At 40.3% G+C, this 22,766-nt stretch overlaps 1 protein-coding gene across 2 annotated transcripts in view; it reads right to left on the bottom strand.

The window, feature by feature from the left end:
• The window catches only part of cntn1a (contactin 1a), a 226,875-nt gene that overhangs the window by 24,583 nt on the left and 179,526 nt on the right, over nucleotides 1-22,766 (bottom strand). For both annotated transcript variants that reach the window (XM_060914626.1, XM_060914627.1), the window contains exons 16-19: nucleotides 8,173-8,334; nucleotides 4,391-4,540; nucleotides 1,552-1,622; nucleotides 1,180-1,414 (exon numbers count right to left, since the gene is read on the bottom strand). In XM_060914626.1, coding sequence (XP_060770609.1) covers nucleotides 1,180-1,414; nucleotides 1,552-1,622; nucleotides 4,391-4,540; nucleotides 8,173-8,334 — 618 coding nt within the window. The remainder of the gene's footprint in view (nucleotides 1-1,179; nucleotides 1,415-1,551; nucleotides 1,623-4,390; nucleotides 4,541-8,172; nucleotides 8,335-22,766) is intronic.

Genomic DNA, 22,766 nt, shown 5'->3' with positions numbered 1-22,766 from the left:
GTGCAGGCTTGATTATGTTTAGATTTCTATTACAGCTCATGTAATATAAAGGTCATTCTAGAATTTTAGATACATTTCAAGTGCTGACTCCGTTAGTCATCGTCAACTCTGTTATCGTTAAATTGGGCAATCCGTTAACAGAATCGACGATAACAGAGTTGACATTTTCCACCATTTTGTATCTTAACTGCACATGCTAACCTCAAACTAGCTACCACAAGGCACATACAGAAACAGAATTTTATGGATTTTAATCATGTTATTGTTTTTAAAAAATGAGTGAGAGAGTCACGCCAACATCACAATAACAGATTTGACAAATAATTAATCTACTGTTGGTGTATCCTCAACATTTTGTTCAAATTAATGAGACAAGAAACATGACATGCCTCACTGCCTTTCTGAAGTTTCCCACCAGAGGAAGCGACATCTACCAGCGCAGGTGCCATGCGTATTATTAAAAGTCTTTGTGGATTTTATGCAGTTTTATTACAGAGTTAACAGATTTGACAAAAACATTGGGACGGATTAAAAAATCAAATTTTTTTTATGACTGAAATTTCACATAATACAGAAAACAGACTTTCTATGCAATTGATTTTATAACAGTTAATAGAATAAGCCCAAAAAAACCCCAGATTGTTAGACTGAATCACTTCATGTTTATTCAAGTTAAATGTATGAATCATTAGTCGAAGACAGCCAATAATGTGGGGGTGGGAGTCATTTTAGTTCATGTTTTATGGATAAATTGGGTCTAAAATGTACATCAAGCATTTCTGCTGGTGAAGGTTTGTCATAATTTGCATTATGGTTCAAAACTGATTCAGTAAAGATTTCCTTTGTGGAAAATAAAAAGTTTATCTCAGCACCGCAAAATGTACCCCGAATTCTTGAATGGCCCATAAGTGATATTTTAATGTTACTTCTTAATTATGCAGTCTGTTGAATATATTATTTGATACCTAGATTTATCAAATAAAATTCTCTTCTCGAACAGTCATACGATATGTTGTATCATCACATCCTTCGTACATATGTAGCTCTGAGAATTACCAAATGAGAGAATTTGATTTGTCCTCTGTTGTAAGAGAGACTGTCTAACACAATTTGCAGCTTCTGACTTCACAAAACAGTATAAACAGTAAAAGGAAAATAAAAACTGCCTCTGATACTCACCATCCTGAGCAGAGTATATAACAGCAGTGAGGCTGTAGGGTCCCTCTCCTACACTGTTGAAGGCCTGTACTTTCACAAAAAACTTTGTGGCTGGGGGAATAGAGGGGTCTTTGTGGATGTAGCGACTGGCGCGAGGGTCAGCTACGGTCACTTTAAGCCACTCAGAGCCATTCTGAGGCTTAAATGCAATAATGTAGCCAAAGTTACTTCCATAGTAGTACTGTGGGTGAACAGGCTGAGGACAGAACAAAAATCACACACTCAGGGCTTCTTTTACATAAAGTCATACAGATTTAAAAAAAGACATACATGATTTCCAAGGGAAAAAAATATGTGATGATCGACATTCACACAAAAACAAACAATCAATACCGTCCATGTGATGGTAAGTTCTCTACTTGTTCCCCCACCTCCTCCTACATCTGAGGGTGCCACCACAGGAGCTAAATAAGAGAGAAATGTGAGATGTTTCACTCTACAAACAGTATTACATATCAACAGTGACACAACATTTAATTCTGTCAAGTTTGTCTTTCAGGCAATGTTAATAATTATACATACAGGACACTTTATCGATGGAATAAAACGTGTATTCTATTCCCTTCTAGTGGGTTTCATTCATTTGGTTTGATAGCATGCAATATTGTTAGCATATCGCTTATCCTATGTGTATTACGTCACTCGACTCAGTGGAGAATGAGCGTTGAGTATGGCTTACGATAGACAACATGACATCACACCTCGTAAAACTTCCACACTAGTGAGCGACTGTGACAATTTGTAAACAAATATGGCCGCCAAGTTTGCTTCATTAAATATGGAAGATTTTGAGAGAATTTTGAAAGAGAAAGATGCGTTGAACACTTGAAAGGAATGTATAATCTCATCTCATCTCATTATCTCTAGCCGCTTTATCCTGTTCTACAGGGTCGCAGGCAAGCTGGAGCCTATCCCAGCTGACTACGGGTGAAAGGCGGGGTACACCCTGGACAAGTCGCCAGGTCATCACAGGGCTGACACATAGACACAGACAACCATTCACACTCACATTCACACCTACGCTCAATTTAGAGTCACCAGTTAACCTAACCTGCATGTCTTTGGACTGTGGGGGAAACCGGAGCACCCGGAAGAAACCCACGCGGACACGGGGAGAACATGCAAACTCCGCACAGAAAGGCCCTCGCCGGCCACGGGGCTCGAACCCGGACCTTCTTGCTGTGAGGCAACAGCGCTAACCACTACACCACCCATATTATAATAATAATAATAATAATAATGGATTCTTTCGTGGTCCATCAAATATATTCCATTCAGCTAGCATGATACTGAACTCGTCTTCGACTCGTTCAATATCATACTAGCTGAATGGAATATATGGCATGGCATACTAGCTGAATGGCATACTAGCTGAATGGCATACTAGCTGAATGGAATATATCTGATAAACCACTCAATGCCACCCAACATTATTTAAATAACTAGCATTATTAATAACTAATAATATCTTCGGCAGCAGCACTCCCAAGAACAGTAGCTTACATCTAATGCAAATTTATATGAGGTGAAAAGAGCCCCAATAAAATCACCAGAATTCCTCTAAAATCTGAGGTAAATTCAAATAAATAATTTAGCATATTTAAAGAAGTAAGTAAACAATGATGAAATCCAGAGACCACGGGCGATTGCTCTAAGACAACGAGGGAGGCTCAGCCTCCTCTAAAAATGACGAACATCGAATCATAGAAATATATGTGCTCAACCCAACTACAGTGCGAAATCATTCCGTTATAACTTTCCCCAGTTCGCCTAATGTGTGCGTGAGTTTTTCCCCCTCGTGACAGCGCGATGCAGCCCAGCCTCAGTGGACTTCAGTGGCATTGGGAGCTATGCGTTTTCAATCTCAAAATGCAAGACGGTAATTGGACAAATACTGCGAAAATGCCCGCCCATGGAGTCTCACGGACTCCCAGCCTCAGTGGACTTCAATGGCATTTGGGCGCTATGTGCTTTTCAATCTCAAAATGCAAGACGGTTATTGGACAAATACTGCGAAAATGCCCGCCTACGGACTCCGAGCCTCACATGGGAGGGACATGGCAGTTTCCGCGAGGAAACTGGTGATTGGTGAAAGCGGCCGGATATTTTCTTTGACTGACAGCTCGTTTCAACTATAGACAGGCAGCGGTGAATTTCAGTTCAGTCCCATGCGGATTTGCAAGTGCTGTGGTGTATTGTAAGAGATCAGCTTACATTTCGATTTCATTCATTACATACGGTTTCTACCCGCTTTTTTAGTTTGTATATATTTTCATTGTAAATAAAGTGTAAATATAGTGTTGTCAAGTTTGCTATCTTAGTTCCAGAAATTTCGTTTATTTGAGTGACTGAACTTGAACTTGAGGGGGCTAGTCAGCTAGCAAGAAAGCTGCGCACGGATGCCAAGCACTGCTGATTTAATTTTGGCGAAGCCATTTGCCAGTCTTCCTTTCGAGGAAAAAATTAAAATTAAAGAGCAGGGTAGACCAACGCCTCAAATTGACTTGGTGAAAAAGGTCGGGAATAATACTCGTTCCTTTCAGCTCTCCTGGTACAAGAAAGTGAATTGGCTAACAGCAAGTGACCCACATCAACAACAGTAAATAGGCTACTTTAGTAATATGTCATGGATGGACCAAAAATATAGAATCTATTTAAAATGTTTATGCTGAGTATATTATATTGGAATATATATTTCTCTGGATATGAATTAAACACAGCTACAATTTGGAAAACATTTTTAAACAAAAACACAGCCGAGAACATTTCACACTACAGACCTGGATTAAAAGTGAAGGGTTATCAGAATTGTCAATAAAACATTTCTCAGTCAAAATAAGTAAAATATAGGGAAAGTGTCATTGAATGCTGAGGTTCCTGACAAAGAGCTGCTTTCAATAATGATCAATTTTTAAACAACATGCCACAATTTTAAAATATAAAATGTTAAAATATACCCCTCCCAACACCACCATCATGTATATTGGACAGTAAGCTAATGGGCCAAAAGAACCTGTTATTTCACAGTTTGTGACCCTGCCAACAATCAGCCAGATCAGAGGCAAGAGTATGGGCAAAACTGATGTGTTTTTTCTTTTAAAATCTGGAAATATCATAACCGACCAGCCTCCCCTGTTTGAAAGACTACCAGCCGCCACTGCCAGAGACATACCTGCTTCCAGTGTGGTGATTTTGCTGGAGGGTTCACTCGGTTCTCCTGTACCCAGAGTATTTGTAGCAATGACTCGAAACTCGTATTCAGTCCAAGGAAGGAGCTCAACTACTGTGACCATCTCTGCATTTCCTTCTACATTAGGAGGAGCTGGAAAAAAAGGAAAAAAAACAAAACACAACTGGTCCCTTCATGCTGTTTACACATTACGCACGATATACAATTAAAGTTCACACTCTGGAGGTTAATTTAAATCCTTATTTATGTACATTTATTCCACCCTGCAGGCCTTTGCAGATACAGTTAGCCACACCCTCTTCCCAAGTCTAAAGAATTTGAAACATTGCTGCCTGCTTGCACTAAATCAAACCTGAAGTGAAATGGTTTGAAAAAATGACTAAACAAAAATCATACTGTTCTCAGTGTATCATTGTACAGTATTTGTTTACAATTTAGTATTTTCAAAGACACATTAAATATAAATAATATGGCAATAAAATACACTATATTTCCAGAAGTTTGTGGACATCCATATGTGCTTGATGAACATCCCATTCAAAAAAGTTATATTCACTGTTATAATAACCTCCATTCTTCTGGGAAGGCTTTTCCCACCAGATTTTGAAGTGGATATTCAGCCCCAGGAATATTAGTGAAGTCAGGCACTGAGGTTGGGTGAGGAGGCCTGGGGTGCAGTCTGTATTCCAGTTCATCTCAAAGCTGTCCAAGGCTTTGTGCAGGACACTCAAGTTCTTCCACTCCAATTTTGGCAAAGCATGTCTTCATGGAGCTCGCTTTGTGCACAGCGGTATCGTCATGCTGGAACAGGTTTGGGCCTCTTACTTCCAGTGAAGGGAAATTGTAATGCGACAGCATACAATGACATCCTATACAATTTTCTTCTTCCATCTATGAGATGTGGCTAATAAATAATGAGATTAATGCTGGAATTAAATTTTAATGAAGAAAACTTACATTTAAATTCCTTTACCCTTTAACAATTATTTGCCAAAGGCGAGGTTATAATTCACCGATCTTTACTGAGCCTGAGGCAGATCATTGTTTTAGAATAAACACACAGGTGATTATTTAAAATAAATTATTTATTTCAAACTTCAAAATTGCCATGCAAATGTAATAAAGGCACAGACTTGTGTCACTTATTGATGCCGACTCACATATAATACTTTGTTTTGAAATAGATAAATCCCAATCCCACCTTACCTTTGAATAGTTTTAGACCAAACTTCATAGCATCTTAAGTGCTTTTAGGAACAACATTTTCTTTCATAATTTGTACTTCTTCCTCACTTGCGGTGACAAAGCGATTGGCTGCCATTTTGCCAAGTCGCTCGAGGTGATTTTCGAGAAATAGTCCGAATTTCTCAACCAATCAGCACGCGCGGTTTTCTATTATCACCTGCGTATTTATACTAATACAGGATATTCCCCTTCTGCTATTACACACTGCTGCATTGTGGTCTTCCTCTAATCAAAGTAGTGGAGAAGGTCTTTCATCATTTTCTTCTTCACTTCTGGAACAGACCTTAAACGGGTTTCCTTTAGTCCAGACTTGAGTTTCAGGAAAATAAAAGTTGCATGGTGCTACTGTACATTAGGTGAACAGGGAGGGTGGTCAAGTACTGTGATGCGTTTCTCAACCAAAAACTGCTTCACTGAGAGAGCGGAGTGTGCTGCCATACTGTTTCTTCAATTTCACCAAAAATTTCAAATTGATGTTTTACTCGATTTTTGAACTGACCATTTTTACGACATGTCAGAAAAACATGTCCACTTCAAGCAATGTGTACTCATAATTTCAAGGGTTGTTTGTATGCTGCAAAACATTGAGGAAGACCCACATACTGTATGTGCGTGATTGTCAGGTGTCCACATACTTTTAGCCATATAGTGTATGTAAGGAAAAAAACATTACTGGGTGTGCCCTTATTGGAAAATAATAAACAAGGAGGTTAGATGCAGCCATGATGTAAACTGTTTTATAGTTTGTGTTTTATTCCGTTTATACAACAGCAATATTTCAAAGGTTTTTAATTTTTTTTACTTTAATTAAAGAACAGAACAATATGTGTACATTTGATCATTTATAGTTAGAAAATTATTGCCAGATATAAACAGTTGTCCTCACCATAATGATGATTACATGTTTTTGTTCAGTAACAACACTTAAAAAAAAAATAGATTATGTGGGCTTCTGCCATTTAAGACCAATCAAATTTGATAATTCAACAGTGCAATGTTATAAATGGCATTAAATGACAGGCTAGAAAAATGGTTATAATTTGTTTTAAACCAATTTGTAATAGAATGTGTTCAATGTTCAGTAGTAGAAGCAGCAACAATGTGTAGGAACAACATTTGTCTGTCTTCTTTTTACCACTTTTTGAAATAACCCTGTTTTAAAATCTTTAAAGTAGCATATATTATTGTACAGGCAACACCTGGAATGCGTTTGTGACACTATAATCTATGTACGTACCGTACCAGTCAAAAGTTTGGACACCCCTATTCATTCATAGGTTTTTCTGTATTGTGACCAAGTTCTACATTGTAGAACAATACTGAAGACATCAAAACTATGAAATAACAACTGGAACATATATGGAATTATATGGTAAACAAAATATGTCATATTTTAGATTCTTCAAAGTAGCCAGTGTTTACCCTGATGACGCTTTGCACACTATTGGCATTATCTTAATCAGCTTCATGAGGTCGTCACCTGGAATGCTTTTCAGTTAACAGGTGCCTCATCAAAAGTTAATTAGTGCAAATTCTTAACTTCTTAATGCATTTGAGATCAAACAGTAAATAATAATACAGTAAATCTCCCCATTCCACAACTGTAGTAATCCATATTATGTCAAGAACGGCTCAAATAAGTAAAGAGAAACGACATCCATCACTACTTTAACTCTTTACCCCTTAAAGCAGTTGCTACAGCCACCCCTGTATATGTATATACTGTTCACCCTTAGAACATCTCAACTCATCTCATCTCATTATCTGTAGCCGCTTTATCCTGTTCTACAGGGTCGCAGGCAAGCTGGAGCCTATCCCAGCTGACTACGGGCGAAAGGTGGGGTACACCCTGGACAAGTCGCCAGGTCATCACAGGGCTGACACATAGACACAGACAACCATTCACACTCACATTCACACCTACGGTCAATTTAGAGTCACCAGTTAACCTAACCTGCATGTCTTTGGACTGTGGGGGAAACCGGAGCACCCGGAGGAAACCCATGTGGACACGGGGAGAACATGCAAACTCCGCACAGAAAGGCCCTCGCAGGCCACGGGGCTCGAACCCGGACCTTCTTGCTGTGAGGCGACAGCACTAACCACTACACCACCGTGCCGCCCCCCCTTAGAACATATTTACAAGAAAAAAAAAGTCATCATATGTCGTCATTATGGGATATACATGGGGTCGTCATATGTCGTCATTAAGGGGTAAAGAGTTAAGACATGCAGTGTCTTAATTCATAAAAATAAAGAAAAACCATTGAATTAGGTGTGTGCAAACTTTTGACTGGTACTGTATATATCTATATATGGATCATTGTATACCACATGATAACCATTAATACTTTAGGTTTTCTTCTCATGATTTGATATATAATGTTTTACATTGTCAAAGCTCTAATTGAATATGAATCACAAAAGCAGGAATTAAGAAGACTTGAATCTAATGCTCACAAACAAATTTTGTCCTTTTAAAAATGTCAAAATGTCAGTACAAGTGCTGGAGTACTTACAGGTTATAGCATCTTTCCATTCCTCCTCAGTTCTGGTCTCTCTGTATTGGATGGTGTATTTGGATATGGGGCTGAGATTATCTGTGCCATGACTCCAGAGAAGCTTGACAGACTTTACCCTGACTTCCTCCACACGCACTCCTCCTGGAGCTCCTGGAGGCCCTGACAGTGAAGTAACAAACTGGGATGGGTTTCACAAAAGCATCGTAGCACAAAGATCATCGTTAAATGGTAGCGCGAGCATCACATACTCTCTTAGTTAAGATGCTCTTAGTGTTAACAGGCTTTTGGGAAACCCACCCCTGCTCAGTACAATAAAGTTACATGTGAATTTCCTTCGTTAATTAGTTAAACACTTTGGGTGTAAGTATATCCTATTACACAGGATGCCTCACCTTGAAGTTACAATGGTGCTTGAAAGTTTGTGAACCCTTTATAATTTTCTATATTTTTGCACAAATATGACCATGGTTCTCGACCGGAAAAGTTGTGGCTTGCCCTCTCCAGGTTGGTGGAGAAGTCCTGCCTCAAGTGGAAGAGTTTAAGTATCTTGGGATCTTGTTCACGAGTGAGGGAAGGATGGAGTGTGAGATCGACAGGCGGATCGGTGCAGCCTCCGCAGTGATGCGGTCGCTTTACCGGTCCGTGGTGGTGAAGAAGGAGCTGAGCCAAAAGGCGAAGCTCTCAATTTACCGGTCGATCTATGTTCCGACTCTCACCTATGGTCATGAGCTTTGGGTAATGACCGAAAGAACAAGATCGCGGATACAAGCGGCCGAAATGAGTTTCCTTCGCAGGGTGGCTGGGCGCTCCCTTAGAGATAGGGTGAGAAGCACAGTCACTCGGGAGGAGCTCGGAGTAGAGCCGCTGCTCCTCCACATCGAGAGGAACCAGCTGAGGTGGCTCAGGCATCTTTTTCGGATGCCTCCTGGACGCCTCCCTGGGGAGGTGTTCCAGGCATGTCCCCCTGGGAGGAGGCCCCGGGGAAGACCCAGGACACGCTGGAGGGACTATGTCTCTCAGCTGGCCTGGGAACGCCTCGGTGTTCTTCCCGAGGAGCTGACCGAGGTGTCTGGGGAAAGGGAAGTTTGGGCTTCCATGCTTAGACTGCTGCCTCCGCGACCCGGTTCCGGATAAAGCGGAAGAAGACAAGACGAGACGAGATGACCTAAAACATCATCAGATTTTCACACAAGTCCTAAAAGTAGATAAAGAGAACCCAGTTTAACAAATAAGACAAAAATATTATACTTGGTCATTTATTTATTGAGGAAAATGATCCAATATTACATATCTGTGAGTGGCAAAAGGATGTGAACCTTTGCTTTCAGTATCTGGTGTGACCCCCTTGTGCAGCAATAACTGCAACTAAACATTTCTGGTAACTGTTGATCAGTCCTGCACACCGACTTGGAGGAATTTTAGCCCATTCCTCTGTACAGAACAGCTTCAACTCTGGGATGTTGGTGGGTTTCCTCACATAAACTGCTTGCTTCAGGTCCTTCCACAATATTTTGATTGGATTAAGGTCAGGACTTTGACTTGGCCATTCCAAAACATGAACTTTATTCTTTAACCATTCTTTGGTAGAACGACTTGTGTGCTTAGGGTCGTTATCTTGCTGCATGACCCACCTTGTCTTGAGATTCAGTTCATGGACAGATGTCCTGATGTTTTCCTTTAGAATTCACTTGTATAATTCAGAATTCGTTGTTCCATCAATGATGGCAAGCTGTCCTGGCCCAGATGCAGCAAAACAGGCCCAAACCATGATACTACCACCACCATCTTTCACAGATGGGATACGGTTCTTACAGTATGCTGGAATGCAGTGTTTTCCTTTCTCCAAACATAACGCTTCTCATTTAAACCAAAAAGTTCTATTTTGGTCTCATCCATCCACAAAACATTTTTCCAATAGCCTTCTGGCTTGTCCTCATGATCTTTAGCAAACTGCAGATGAGCAGCAATGTTCTTTTTGGAGAGCAGTGGCTTTCTCCTTGCAACCCTGCAATGCACACCACTGTTCTTCGGTGTTCTCCTGATGGTGGACTCATGAACATTTAACATTAGTCAATGTGAGAAAGGCCTTCAGTTGCTTAGAAGTTACCCTGGGGTCCTTTGTGACCTCGCCGACTATTACACGCCTTGCTCTTGGAGTGATCTTTGTTGGTCGACCACTCCTGGGGAGGGTAACAATGGTCTTGAATTTCCTCCATTTGTACACAATCTGTCTGACTGTGGATTGGTGGAGTCCAAACTCTTTAGAGATGGTTTTGTAACGTTTTCCAGCCTGATGAGCATCAACAACACTTTTTCTGAGGTCCTCAGAAATCTCCTTTGTTCGTGCCATGATACACTTCCACAAACATGTGTTGTGAAGATCAAACTTTGATAGATCCCTGTTCTTTAAATAAAACAGGGTGCCCACTCACACCTGATTGTCATCCCACTGACTGAAAACACCTGACCAGAGGTGGAAAGTAACGAATTACATTACTCGCGTTACTGTACTTGAGTAGCTTTTTTGTGTACTTATACTTTTTCAAGTAATTTTTAAAGAGTGTACTTTTACTTAAGTATGTTTTCTTTTAAGTAGTGTACTTCGGTACATTTTACATCACAACCGTTACTGAGTAAAATAAATAAATAAATAAAAAATAAAAAAAGGCTAAAACGGAGAAGGGGAAATGCGTTCTGGAAATGAATCACGAGAAGGACAGTTGTCGCGCACGCGAGTCTCACACAGATGATGGCGGACATGTACCGGCACTTTAAGGGGGGGGGCTTCGGGGGGCTCAAGCCCCTGGGCCACAGCCAATCAGGGGCCTTGTAATATTAATAAAATAATAAACTGTCGGAATCGTGGGCCTACATTAATGTACAGATAGAAATAAGGTTAGAAATAAATGAGCGCACAGTAGCCTGCTGTAAGAGACATGGTGGATGTGGTTCGCGAAACGAACACCCACAACTGTACCAGAATAAAATGTAACAAAATGTAACGTCACGCACGAAAGCGCGCCAAAGACTGCAGACTACTGAGACACAAATTTAGAGGCTTTGAAAGATGAAGCGTTCACATGTTAGCAGGGCGCATAAAAGGAAAAAAAGAGAGAGATGCAGGTAATGATAGAATCGTTGCCTAAAGTCACAGACTTTTTTAAGGTAAGGATCACCAATCTGTTCAGAATATCAGCTACTTATCAGTTATCAGCCTACCAGCAGCTAGGCTATGTGCAGCTAGGCTAGATATGCTATGATCTGTCCAACAGTAAAATAAATCAGTTGTGATTTGAATACGTGTCGTGTGATTTGAGTTATAATCCTGTTAGTATAATATATATTTCGATGGGGATAATAAAATGTCTAAAACGGCATCTACTGAAGAAATTGATGAAAAGATTGTAGCCTATAATTGTCACAGTTCGGGCAGCAGACAGAGTAAGCATACTGAAGGGAATAGCAATACAAAGCTAGCGCATATCCACATTTCTCGCTAGCTGTGTTGGGTGTGTTGTTAACCCGTGTGGATTTAAGTGAAATACTTGAGAAGTTCTGTGGTCAAGACAACGTTTTAAGGTAAGGACGCTTGATTATTAATGTTTGCCCGCCGTGGCTTGTTGTTGACGAAAGGCCCACATGATTTTGCCTTATGCAGCTACTGCTAGCGTCATGCTTTGAACTAGGTTAAGCTCATTTGCGCTAAAGGATGGGTTTATAGAAGGACTTTGATGTAGCTAGTTTCTTTTTAAAAAATCGTATGCTCAAAACAGTATGCCTGTGTTCATCATGTTTAACTTTTTTCTTGATGGAGTGCGTGAAATATTGTTGCAAGTGGTATTTCGATGCAGTCATGTCAAAAAGGCAGTTGAATGCACGGTCTTATTCAAGGAGAAGGAAGACTTGCATGATGCTTGAACATAGATCGGTAAAATAGACCCTAGTAGGACTTGGTTTCGTGTATTTCGGTTTGTAGAGTTATGAGTTTGGCCGCTGTCCATGGTGTTTACGTTTCATGTGGCCGCCGAGCCAAGTACCTTCATCATCATCATCATCATCATGTTCCCCTGTCAAAAGTTAAACTCTCTAGGGGTGCTTCTGCTGTAGCAGTTGCTCAAAGTTTGATTTGTCCATCATCATATGTCTTATCTGTTGGGTGTCTATGCCCAGCAGACTTTCCCATTTCGTCCATTTGTAACCATTTTTGTCAAACAGGAGCTGCTTTTGCACTTGGTTATTGCCCATCCGGCAAATGTGAGCAATATATTTTAGTTGTTGTACGTAGCAGGATAGTTTTATATCCTGGGTTCCTGTCGGTTTCCGGAGGTCAGCATTGGACATCTTGTAGCTCCAGTCTATATCTTCATTTGTATTGTTCTTTTGGTCAGGGGCATTCTTTCGTTTATATCCACCTTTAATCATTTTCCTTAGGAAGCCGTGCCACACTGCCTCAATTTTGTGAATTTCACTGGATGATAGTTGCCATGCCTGTGTGCTGTACAGGAGACGAGATCGAACGCATGCCACTAGGAACTTTATACGGGTTTTTAGTAGTATTCGGTGGTCGGTTAGAACGTGTTTCAGTTCATTCCATTTCATGAATGCAGCACTTATCCTAGCATGCAGGAAGTGTCAGGATTCATCACAGTTGCTGACATTATAACCAAGATATTTAAAGGTGCGGACGTTTTTAATATTAGTGCCGCCAAGGGAAATGATACTTGGTTTACATTTGATATCCTCATTGACGTTAAAAGCCATTGTTTCTGTTTTGACATATGATATTTGTAAACCAAAGCGGGTGTAGGTCTTATCATACAACTGAAGAATATTCTGAAGCTCCTCGATGGATCCAGCGAGTATGGCCTGATCATCTGCGTATAGAATCTCTGTTATGCAACCCTCTCCTGATGCTTGTGCTTTCGTACGCATTTCTCTTGTGGATACCTCATTTGGAATGCAATATCTGAACTTGAAGCCTGTATCTGGGTACAGTTTTGATATCTCATGCTGTGCAATCCTGACAACAAAGTCCATATAGATATTAAAAACTGATGGCGATTCTAGGGCACCTTGTCTTGCAGTGAATGTTTGTTTTCATGCCGCCAAGCTATTTTTATGTATTTTATTTTTTAAAAGGACTTGTCTGTAGGTGTGTGTGTTTTATGTTTACAACACATAGGTCTACAGTAGCGCACGTGCGCTTGTGTGGTTATCTCTGGCCATGCCCCTGCGTGAAAGTTACGCAGTATCACTGTCCTGTCCGTGGTAATAATCAGAACCGGCTCTGTAATGATAATGCACGCGTTCTTCTCTCCCTCTGTGGTCGGATGTGTTGAGCTATGTGAGCGTGGGCCTTGCACAGCTACACTGAGCCAAACGTAACCTATCGTAGGCTTCTAGGCTAATTATGCGCTTACACTGTAAATGCTTGACACGTATTGCAAATAAAATAAGAGTGTTTTCCTGGCCAACGGTAAGGGTAGGGTTGACAGGTAGCCTATAAGGGGCCTAGCCCCTGGGCCACGGGTGTTGATAAAGCGCCCCTGCGGACATGGAGGAGACCGAGGAACCTGTGGTGGACGACCCTGCAGAAAACACAATTTCTTCCAGTAATGAAGTGCACCCCTGGCCCTACATACGTGATCACTTCAGCTTTGTAGAGAAAAGGGGTGACAGTTTCATTATGCAATGCAGATTATGTGTGCCCAAGAAGACAACCATTGCGGCATACAAAAATTCGACATCTAATCTGCGCAAGCATGTTGAGGTAAGTATTGTCATTGGCATCATAATCACGGGCGCAGATAGAGGGTGGGACAGGGGGGATTCGTCCCACCCAGATTTAAATTCACCTCGTTCGGTCCCCCCCACTTATAGGGAGGAAAAAACGTCTATGCTGTCTTTCTTTGCATAAGGCAAACCTCACGGAAAAATCCAAAGACTAATTACCATTCGGTTTATTGAGGTGCACAGCAGTGTATACATAGTTGCAACAACTCACATAAAACAAAACAAAGACTGATATTCGGTTGGTTGAGCTGCACAGACTGCACAGGTTGCGAGCTCGAGCTTGGTTGCTATGGTTACCCACAACAAGTTTGACAGGCATATCGGGGTTGGGGTTGGTTTGCTGGCAGCTTTGTCCCCCCCAGTTTTTTGTCCCCCCCAGTTCAAAAAACGTATCTGCGCCCCTGATCATAATGTTTCCTTTCCATAGTAAAACCGACAATAGGCTGGTTATATTCCAAAAATAGTGGATGGCATTGCTAATGTTGAAGTAGCAACCTGTTGGTACTGTAACATAACGGTAACTAGTCTGTTATTTGGTTGGCTAATCATGCAAGCAAGTTAGCTCGCCAACCTGACGTGCTCAGTCCTCCTACCATTCTACATCCAACAGGCCAGAAAGGAATACTAAGCAAAACAAATAATGTTTGAATTGAATTGTTCAATAACACACAGTGCACACAGGCAAGCTACGAGATTTCGGTGCAACATTTCACTTTCATATTTCGTGTACAATGCTTTGTGTGTGGTCAGGGCGATGTAAACGACATGACTGTGTGTATTGACCTTTTTTGTTTGTCTCAGTTTTAATGCAGCATTATCCTAAGCATTCAATTTGATACACTTCCTTTAAATAAAACATCTGGGTTGAGATGTATATATATCCTTGTTTCCTCTTCTTTTTCATTTTTGCACAACACAATGGAGGCAGAAAACACCCATTGTTAAAAGTAACGTTTTACTTTTACTCAAAGTACATTTTAAATGATCTACTTTTTACTTTTACTTGAGTAGATTTTTTGTCTGGTAACTTTACTTGTACTTAAGTAAAATTTCATCAGAGTAACAGTACTTGTACTTGAGTATAATATTTTAGTACTCTTTCCACCTCTGCACCTGACCTCTAATTTCACCTTCAAATTAACTGCTAATCCTAGAGGTTCACATACTTTTGCCACTCACAGATATGTAATATTGGATCATTTTCCTCAATAAATAAATGGCCAAGTATAATATTTTTGTCTCCTTTGTTTAACTGGGTTCTCTTTATCTACTTTTAGGACTTGTGTGAAAATCTGATGATGTTTTAGGTTATATTTATGCAGAAATATAGAAAATTCTAAAGGGTTCACAAACTTTCAAGCACCACTGTAATACAGTCCAGAATTGTGGAGGGAATGGAAATATCTAATTCTCAACAGTCTCAAAGTGCAAAATGTTACATAATGAGGAGCTGGAAATCTAAAATACATTAATGATTACCTATATACAGTACATCAGTCTTTCAGACTCAACAGCCATTAATATTCTGTACCGTAAATAAACCCAAAAAGCTAAGTGGTGTTTCTTTGACACACATTCACCCAAAAAGTGAATAAATCATACAGTGGAAAAGTGTGTTAATGCAGGCTCTAGAACTCACACTCCGGGCAGAATGTGATATAGTTACTCATGAAAAAGATACAGGGTTTCAACATTAAAAGAACAACAAATGCAGCACTCGTAGAAATTATTAAATGTTCTCAGGCCTAATTAGTAGATCCAATATTTAATCAACAATTTAGCCTTTATTCTTACCAATGAAAAAGTACTGAAGTGCATTTACTGCTCTCAGTTAGTAATCAAATGAAATAGATGAAAGACAATTGTGTATGTTTATACCATAAAAGTAATATCTTTTACTTGTGTGTGATGCTTCAAGAGTATTAGCTGTATATTATAGCCTTTTCTTTCATGCATCAAAGAATGTCATCCTGCTACTAATCTCGCCAAGAGAAACATGAACCATAGGTTTACAAGTGCAAATGAAAACCTGGGCTGCATTAATTAATCCTCATTGAACTGTTTACTCAGTAAAACACATCATGCAGTTTCATTCATCTTCTGAATCAATACAATATTTTGGCAGAACATTTCATTAAATTTATCCAACCCACCCACCAAATGAGCACACACTGCTCTAGGGTATGCATCTGACCTGAGTATTATAACATTGTAAAAAAGTAAAAATGGGGAGAGGAAGTGGATGATCGTTTGGCCAAACAAACTCAAAAAACAGACTCGTCTATTTTCCCTACAGACGTACCTTTCCAAACCACCTCCAAATGCACTGTCTTTAGTGGAGCTGATCTTGCAAACAGCTCCAACCTCAAGACTGTATGGTCACTGGCACACAAGTTTGTCTCGTTAATGAAAAAATCATTAACGTCTGAGGAAAGTACTGCCTGGAAATATCAAATGTCAGCAGAACTGATTTGTAACCACGAGAGAATAAAGAGAAGAGCAAGGACTGGCTCAGACTCCATTATTCAGTGCTTGTCCAGTGCCAAAAACAATGTAGACACCATTAATGTATTTGTCATGTCTGACTTTTCCTTTACCAAACATTCTTCATTGTACCACAAGCACTCTTTTTTCCCCTGATTTTCTCTCCAATTTGGTCACCTGTCAATTCCCACTCACCCGCCAGCTCTTCCTGATCCTACAACAGCTGCCAACCAGGCGGAGTGAAGGCTCACAGAAACCAGATATACCTTTGCAAAATGCTGCTCATGTTGCATCAAAGTGCAGTGTAACACATTCTGAGGAAAGTACTGTTAGGTTTTATTATTACAGTGGTGCTTGAAAGTTTGTGAACCCTTCAGAATTTTCTATATTTCTGCCTAAATATGACCTAAAACATCATCAGATTTTCACACAAGTACTAAAAGTAGATAAAGAGAACCCAGTTAAACAAATGGGACAAAAATATTATACTTGGTCATTTATCTATTGAGGAAAATGATCCAATATTACATATCTGTGAGTGGCAAAAGTATGTGAACCTTTGCTTTCAGTATCTGGTGTGACCCCCTTGTGCAGCAATAACTGCAACTAAATGTTTCTGGTAACTGTTGATCAGTCCTTCACACTGGCTTGGAGGAATTTTAGCCCATTCCTCCATACAGAACAGCTTCAACTCTGGGATGTTGGTGGGTTTCCTCACATGAACTGCTTGCTTCAGGTCCTTCCACAACATTTCCATTGGATTAAGGTCAGGACTTTGACTTGGCCATTCCAAAACATTAACTTTATTCTTCTATAACCATTCTTTGGTAGAACGACTTGTGTGCTTAGGGTCGTTGTCTTGCTGTGTGACCCACCTTCTCTTGAGATTCAGTTCATGGATGGATGGATTTCCTGCCATTTTCCTTTAGAATTCGCTGGTATAATTCAGAATTCATTGTTCCATCAATGATGGCAAGCTGTCCTGGTCCAAATGCAGCAAAACAGGCCCAAACCATGATACTACCACCACCATGTTTCACAGATGGGATAAGGTTCTTATGCTGGAATGCAGTGCTTTCCTTCCTCCAAACATAACGCTTCTCATTTAAATCAAAAAGTTCTATTTTGGTCTCATCCATCCACAAAACATTTTTCCAATAGCCTTCTGGCTTGTCCACATGATCTTTAGCAAACTGTAGACGAGCAGCAATGTTCTTTTTGGAGAGCAGTGGCTTTCTCCTTGCAACCCTGCCAGGCACACCATTGTTGTTCTGTGTTCTCCTGATGGTGGACTCATGAACATTAACATTAGCCAATGTGAGAGAGGCCTTCAGTTGCTTAGAAGTTACTCTGGGGCCCTTTGTGACTTCGCCGACTATTACACGGCTTGCTCTTGGAGTGATCATTGTTGGTCGACCACTCCTGGGGAGGGTAACGATGGTCTTGAATTTCCTCCATTTGTACGCAACCTGTCTGACTGTGGATTGGTGGAGTCCAAACTCTTTAGAGATGGTTTTGTAACCTTTTCCAGCCTGATGAGCATCAACAACGCTTTTTCTGAGGTCCTCAGAAATCTCCTTTGTTTGTGCCATGATACACTTCCACAAACATGTGTTGTGAAGATCAGACTTTGATAGATCCCTGTTCTTTAAATAAAACAGGGTGCCCACTTGCACCTGATTGTCATTCCATTGATTGAAAACACCTGACTCTAATTTCAGCTTCAAATTAACTGCTAATCCTCGAGGTTCACATACTTTTGCCACTCACAGATATGTAATATTGGATCATTTTCCTCAATAAATAAATGACCAAGTATAATATTTTTGTCTCATTTGTTTAACTGGGTTCTCTTTATCTACTTTTAGGACTTGTGTGAAAATCTGATGATGTTTTAGGTCATATTTATGCAGAAATATAGAAAATTCTAAAGGGTTCACAAACTTTCAAGCACCACTGTATGTAGGTTTATAAATAATTGTAATTCTTGACCAAGAAGGCAGTAATTTATTTGTGACAAAATTAAGGATTAATTTCTGTTCAGTTAAAATGACTTTACCGTATGTCTCGGCTGGACATTGTTTGGGAACATTTTTGTTTATTTTGATATGAAATGTGTATTTTTGATCAGAGATGTGTCTGAACGGCGCCAAGGTCTGCAATGATGTCAGACACACCCACAGCTGCATATCCAACGTGTATTTGGGATTAAAAGTTAAATTTAAAGCCATGATTCATGTTAGTTTTATAATTTATAGTTTTGTATTAGCCTTATTGCTGCACAAAGTGTTAAGACTGTATATGGGAGAGCTTTTTAATATCCTTTATTATTTTGGACTATTGCATATACTATGGCAGTGATTTAGATTTAATTGTTAGATCTAAGATGCATTCAATGATTTAAGTTAGTTTTATAATTACAGAATATAATTTAGGATTGTTAAGACTTTATGATTCTAATGTTAAGACTTTATGAGTTTAATCCTGAATCCTGTTTGACCTTCCTGATGTAGCACTTCTTTGTTTATGTTTCGTAGGACTGTCTTTGTTTAGGTTTGTTCTTATTTTTTGTTTACTTTCTTATAACATATCTGTGTTTAAAAATTCCATCACCATCTTAAGTACATATTGCCCTATGTTATATCTGACCTGAAGGGGTGTACGTAAGCGATGACCTTTAAAATCTGTTTGTACCTTGCTATCATGTCATATCATCAGAAATATGTCATTATGTTATGATTTACACACACAGATGGAGATTATTTGACCTGCCCCAAGATCAAGCTGCTCACTTGCACGCAAGTCAAACACACACACATACATCTGAACATTCCATTAGAACAGTGATGTAATTAAGATGTGACTTGCTCTCTCACACACACACACACACACACACACACACACACACACACACACATAGACACAGATATCAAGATGTCACTCACTCACACACCCCCATAGACACACACATACACACATTCATGCACACATACACATAGATATCAAACAGTGATGTCATTTACACACAGACAACACTCGTACATAATAACCCTCTGTATTCTTGTCCAATTGGGGGAACTTGCGAATAAAGATGTGAACTACATTGGGGTTCCTGTCTTTCTTGGCGACTAACCCCCCCAGAGCTCTGGGTGGCACGAGGGCGGGGGTCCCGAGAAGTAAGTTGACCGTTTCCGACTGGGTGAACCCTAACAAGTACTATCTGCCCTCTTCCACATACATGAGCTCACAGATGCCCGTGATTGGCGAGTGTCACTGTGATTGATAACACCATTCCCCCACGAAGAGAACATGACCAAAAGCGTGCTTTACATTTCCTGATAAAATGCCTGACTGTAATTCTGCGTCAGTGCACCTGGTCTGAGTCAAAAACAGGCGTTGTGTGTGTGTTTACAGTGGTAGTATTGGGTTTCCAGGCTTACAGCTCTGTCCAAGCCCACCCTGCTAACACTGATTTTATTTACACCTCATTATTCACCTCCTCTTGCAGCACTGCAGCCAGCCGCTGAACCCAGACAGGAACATTCCTCTGGCTTTACTGCATCCCACAGCAGACACAGTGTCAGCACAGTGTGACAGAGTAGTTTACAACTGAACACTACTTTCTGCTGTAAATTTTAATTCCAGGGTATAAAGCAAATTAGTCTATTAACACCCCTCTACTGCTGCTAGACCTTTACACTTTTGTCTACAAGGAAGACACACATCATGTCTCTTCTCTGTCCTGGCACCTACAGTACCAGTGAAAAGTTTGGACACACTTTCTAATTCAGTGTGTGGGTGTCTTTATTTTTATCAATTCAAAGACACTTCATGTCTTAAAGTAATGATGGATGTCGTTTGTCTTTACTTAGCTGAGCGGTTCTTGACATAATATGGATTACTACAGTTGTGGAATAGGGCTATTTACTGTATTGTTATTATTTACTGTTTGATCTCAAACACATAAGAAGGCAAGAAACTGCACTAATTAACTTTTGACGAGGCACCTGTTAACTGAAAAGCATTCCAGGTGACTACCTCATAAGATAATGGCTGTGTCCGAAATCACTCACTCATCTACTGCTCCCTACTCACTATCTAGGGAAATGTATATAGAGGACTATAGTATATAGTGAGGGGGCGGCACGGTGGTGTAGTGGTTAGCGCTGTCGCCTCACAGCAAGAAGGTCCGGGTTCGAGCTCCGTGGCCGGCGAGGGCCTTTCTGTGCGGAGTTTGCATGTTCTCCCCGTGTCCGCGTGGGTTTCCTCCGGGTGCTCCGGTTTCCCCCACAGTCCAAAGACATGCAGGTTAGGTTAACTGGTGGCTCTAAATTGACCGTAGGTGTGAGTGTGAATGGTTGTCTGTGTCTATGTGTCAGCCCTGTGATGACCTGGCGACTTGTCCAGGGTGTACCCCGCCTTTCGCCCATAGTCAGCTGGGATAGGCTCCAGCTTGCCTGCGATCCTGTAGAACAGGATAAAGCGGCTACAGATGATGAGATGAGTATATAGTGAGCTCACTGGTAAAATGGGGAGAAAAAAAAAACACCCTCGGACACTACTCCACCGCACCGTTATTTACGTCATTACTGTCACATAATTAAAATGTGCCAGATCAGTCAGCTGGTGGGTTTTCAAAATAATAAATACATGCCTGTATTTTTGTGATAAATCCATATTATACTGAGCGTATTTCCTACATTAATAAATACAAAGTACTTTGTGTCTGCTGCATCTTTTCAGCTCTTTTAAATCAAAGCTGAATACTTCCTTCTTTGTCGCTGCCTTTTATTAAATCAAATTCGAGGTTTTTGATTCATTCCTCGCTCAGCACTGTAACTTTTATTCTTGTATTTTGTCTGTCTTATTCTATTTAAGCTTATTTTCTGTTCTCTTACTATTTTTTTTAATTGTACTCGAATGTCCATTTATAATGTGTTTCTTCCTCAATTCATTCACCCCAACACACTTTTTTTTTCTTTCTTTCAGCATAACAGCAGTGCAAGATGGTATATATTGCTTGGTTAGTGACCACTGGTTGTACACTACTTTTCATGGTGCATTATGGCTCATATTATGAGTCCACTAGATAGGGTATAAGAATTCTTGCTATACATTCGGACAGCACAACAAAATGGCGAACTCACTATATAGCCCACTATATAGTGAGTAGTGAGTGATTTCGGACACAGGGAATGCCAATAGTGTGCAAAGCATCATCAAGGGAAACGCTGACTATGCTGAAGAATCTAAAATATGAAACATTTTTTAACACTTTCCTGTTTACCATATAATTCCAAACATGTTCTATATGTTATTTCATAGTTTTGATGTTCTACTATGTACAAAATAGTCAAAATGCAGAAAAACCTGTGAATGAGTAGGGGTGTCCAAACTTTTGACTGCTACTGTTGGTGGTGGAACAACCCTCCCCTGACTGTCCAAACAGCTGAGTCACTGGCTGTCCTCAAATGAAGAGTAAAGACCTGCCTTTTCACCAAGCACCTAAATTAGCACTCTGTTATCTAAAAAAAAAAAGCAAACTTGTGTTTTTTTCAGACTGTACTAACCTCCCCAACAGGGTTTTAACATTGATGGCACTCATAGTCCCTGACCTCATGAACTTGAATAAGGATATTTATTTTTTTCACGGTCCAGTTTCCATCAAATTGTGCGCTCTAATTGGCTCGTGAGCGGTCCGGAGTCCTACAATCCGGACCCCGGTTACAGACCTTTTGGCGACTTGCTCGTTCACAACAACAACAAACTTAAGCCTAGGTCACAACCGGACGTACGATTTTTTGGCTGTGCGATTTTTGGCATTTCCCAAATCACTGCGTTTTTTTTCTTTCATGGAGAAAGACGCACGTTGGCCGTAAGTTTGTCTTGCAACCTGAAAAAAACGTAAGCACCCGTAGAGTTTGTTTGACATGACAAAGAACCTCTGCGGCCGGTCTGCGGCCAGTCTACAGCTCGAAAATCAGCACGTCACACGCGCGCCCTCCATGCGTTTCACACGTGCCCTCCATGCGTTTCTTGCGTTTTTTGCACGTAGACTGGCTGTAGGAGCACGTACAGCCGGTTGTGACCGAGGCTATAGTAGCAATTTTTTGTCAACATTTTTGTTGCCTAGATCAGAGAAGTGATCTGGATCAAGTTTTCTTTTCGGAAAATTCTGAGCTGACATAGTTTGTCAAACAGGTTTTTGACGAGCTTGTAGCAGGTTTGTTCTAAATATGGTTTCTCTTTCAGGCGCTCTCATTTTCTGTTAGAAGTTGGTAAAGAAAAAAATATATTATTTACCAGCTTAAGGT

The sequence above is a fragment of the Neoarius graeffei genome, chromosome 2 (assembly GCF_027579695.1).
Source record: "Neoarius graeffei isolate fNeoGra1 chromosome 2, fNeoGra1.pri, whole genome shotgun sequence".
Lineage (NCBI taxonomy): Eukaryota > Metazoa > Chordata > Actinopteri > Siluriformes > Ariidae > Neoarius > Neoarius graeffei.
The sequence above is the reverse complement of the archived record's forward strand: the minus strand, read 5'-3'. Positions and strand labels throughout refer to the sequence as shown.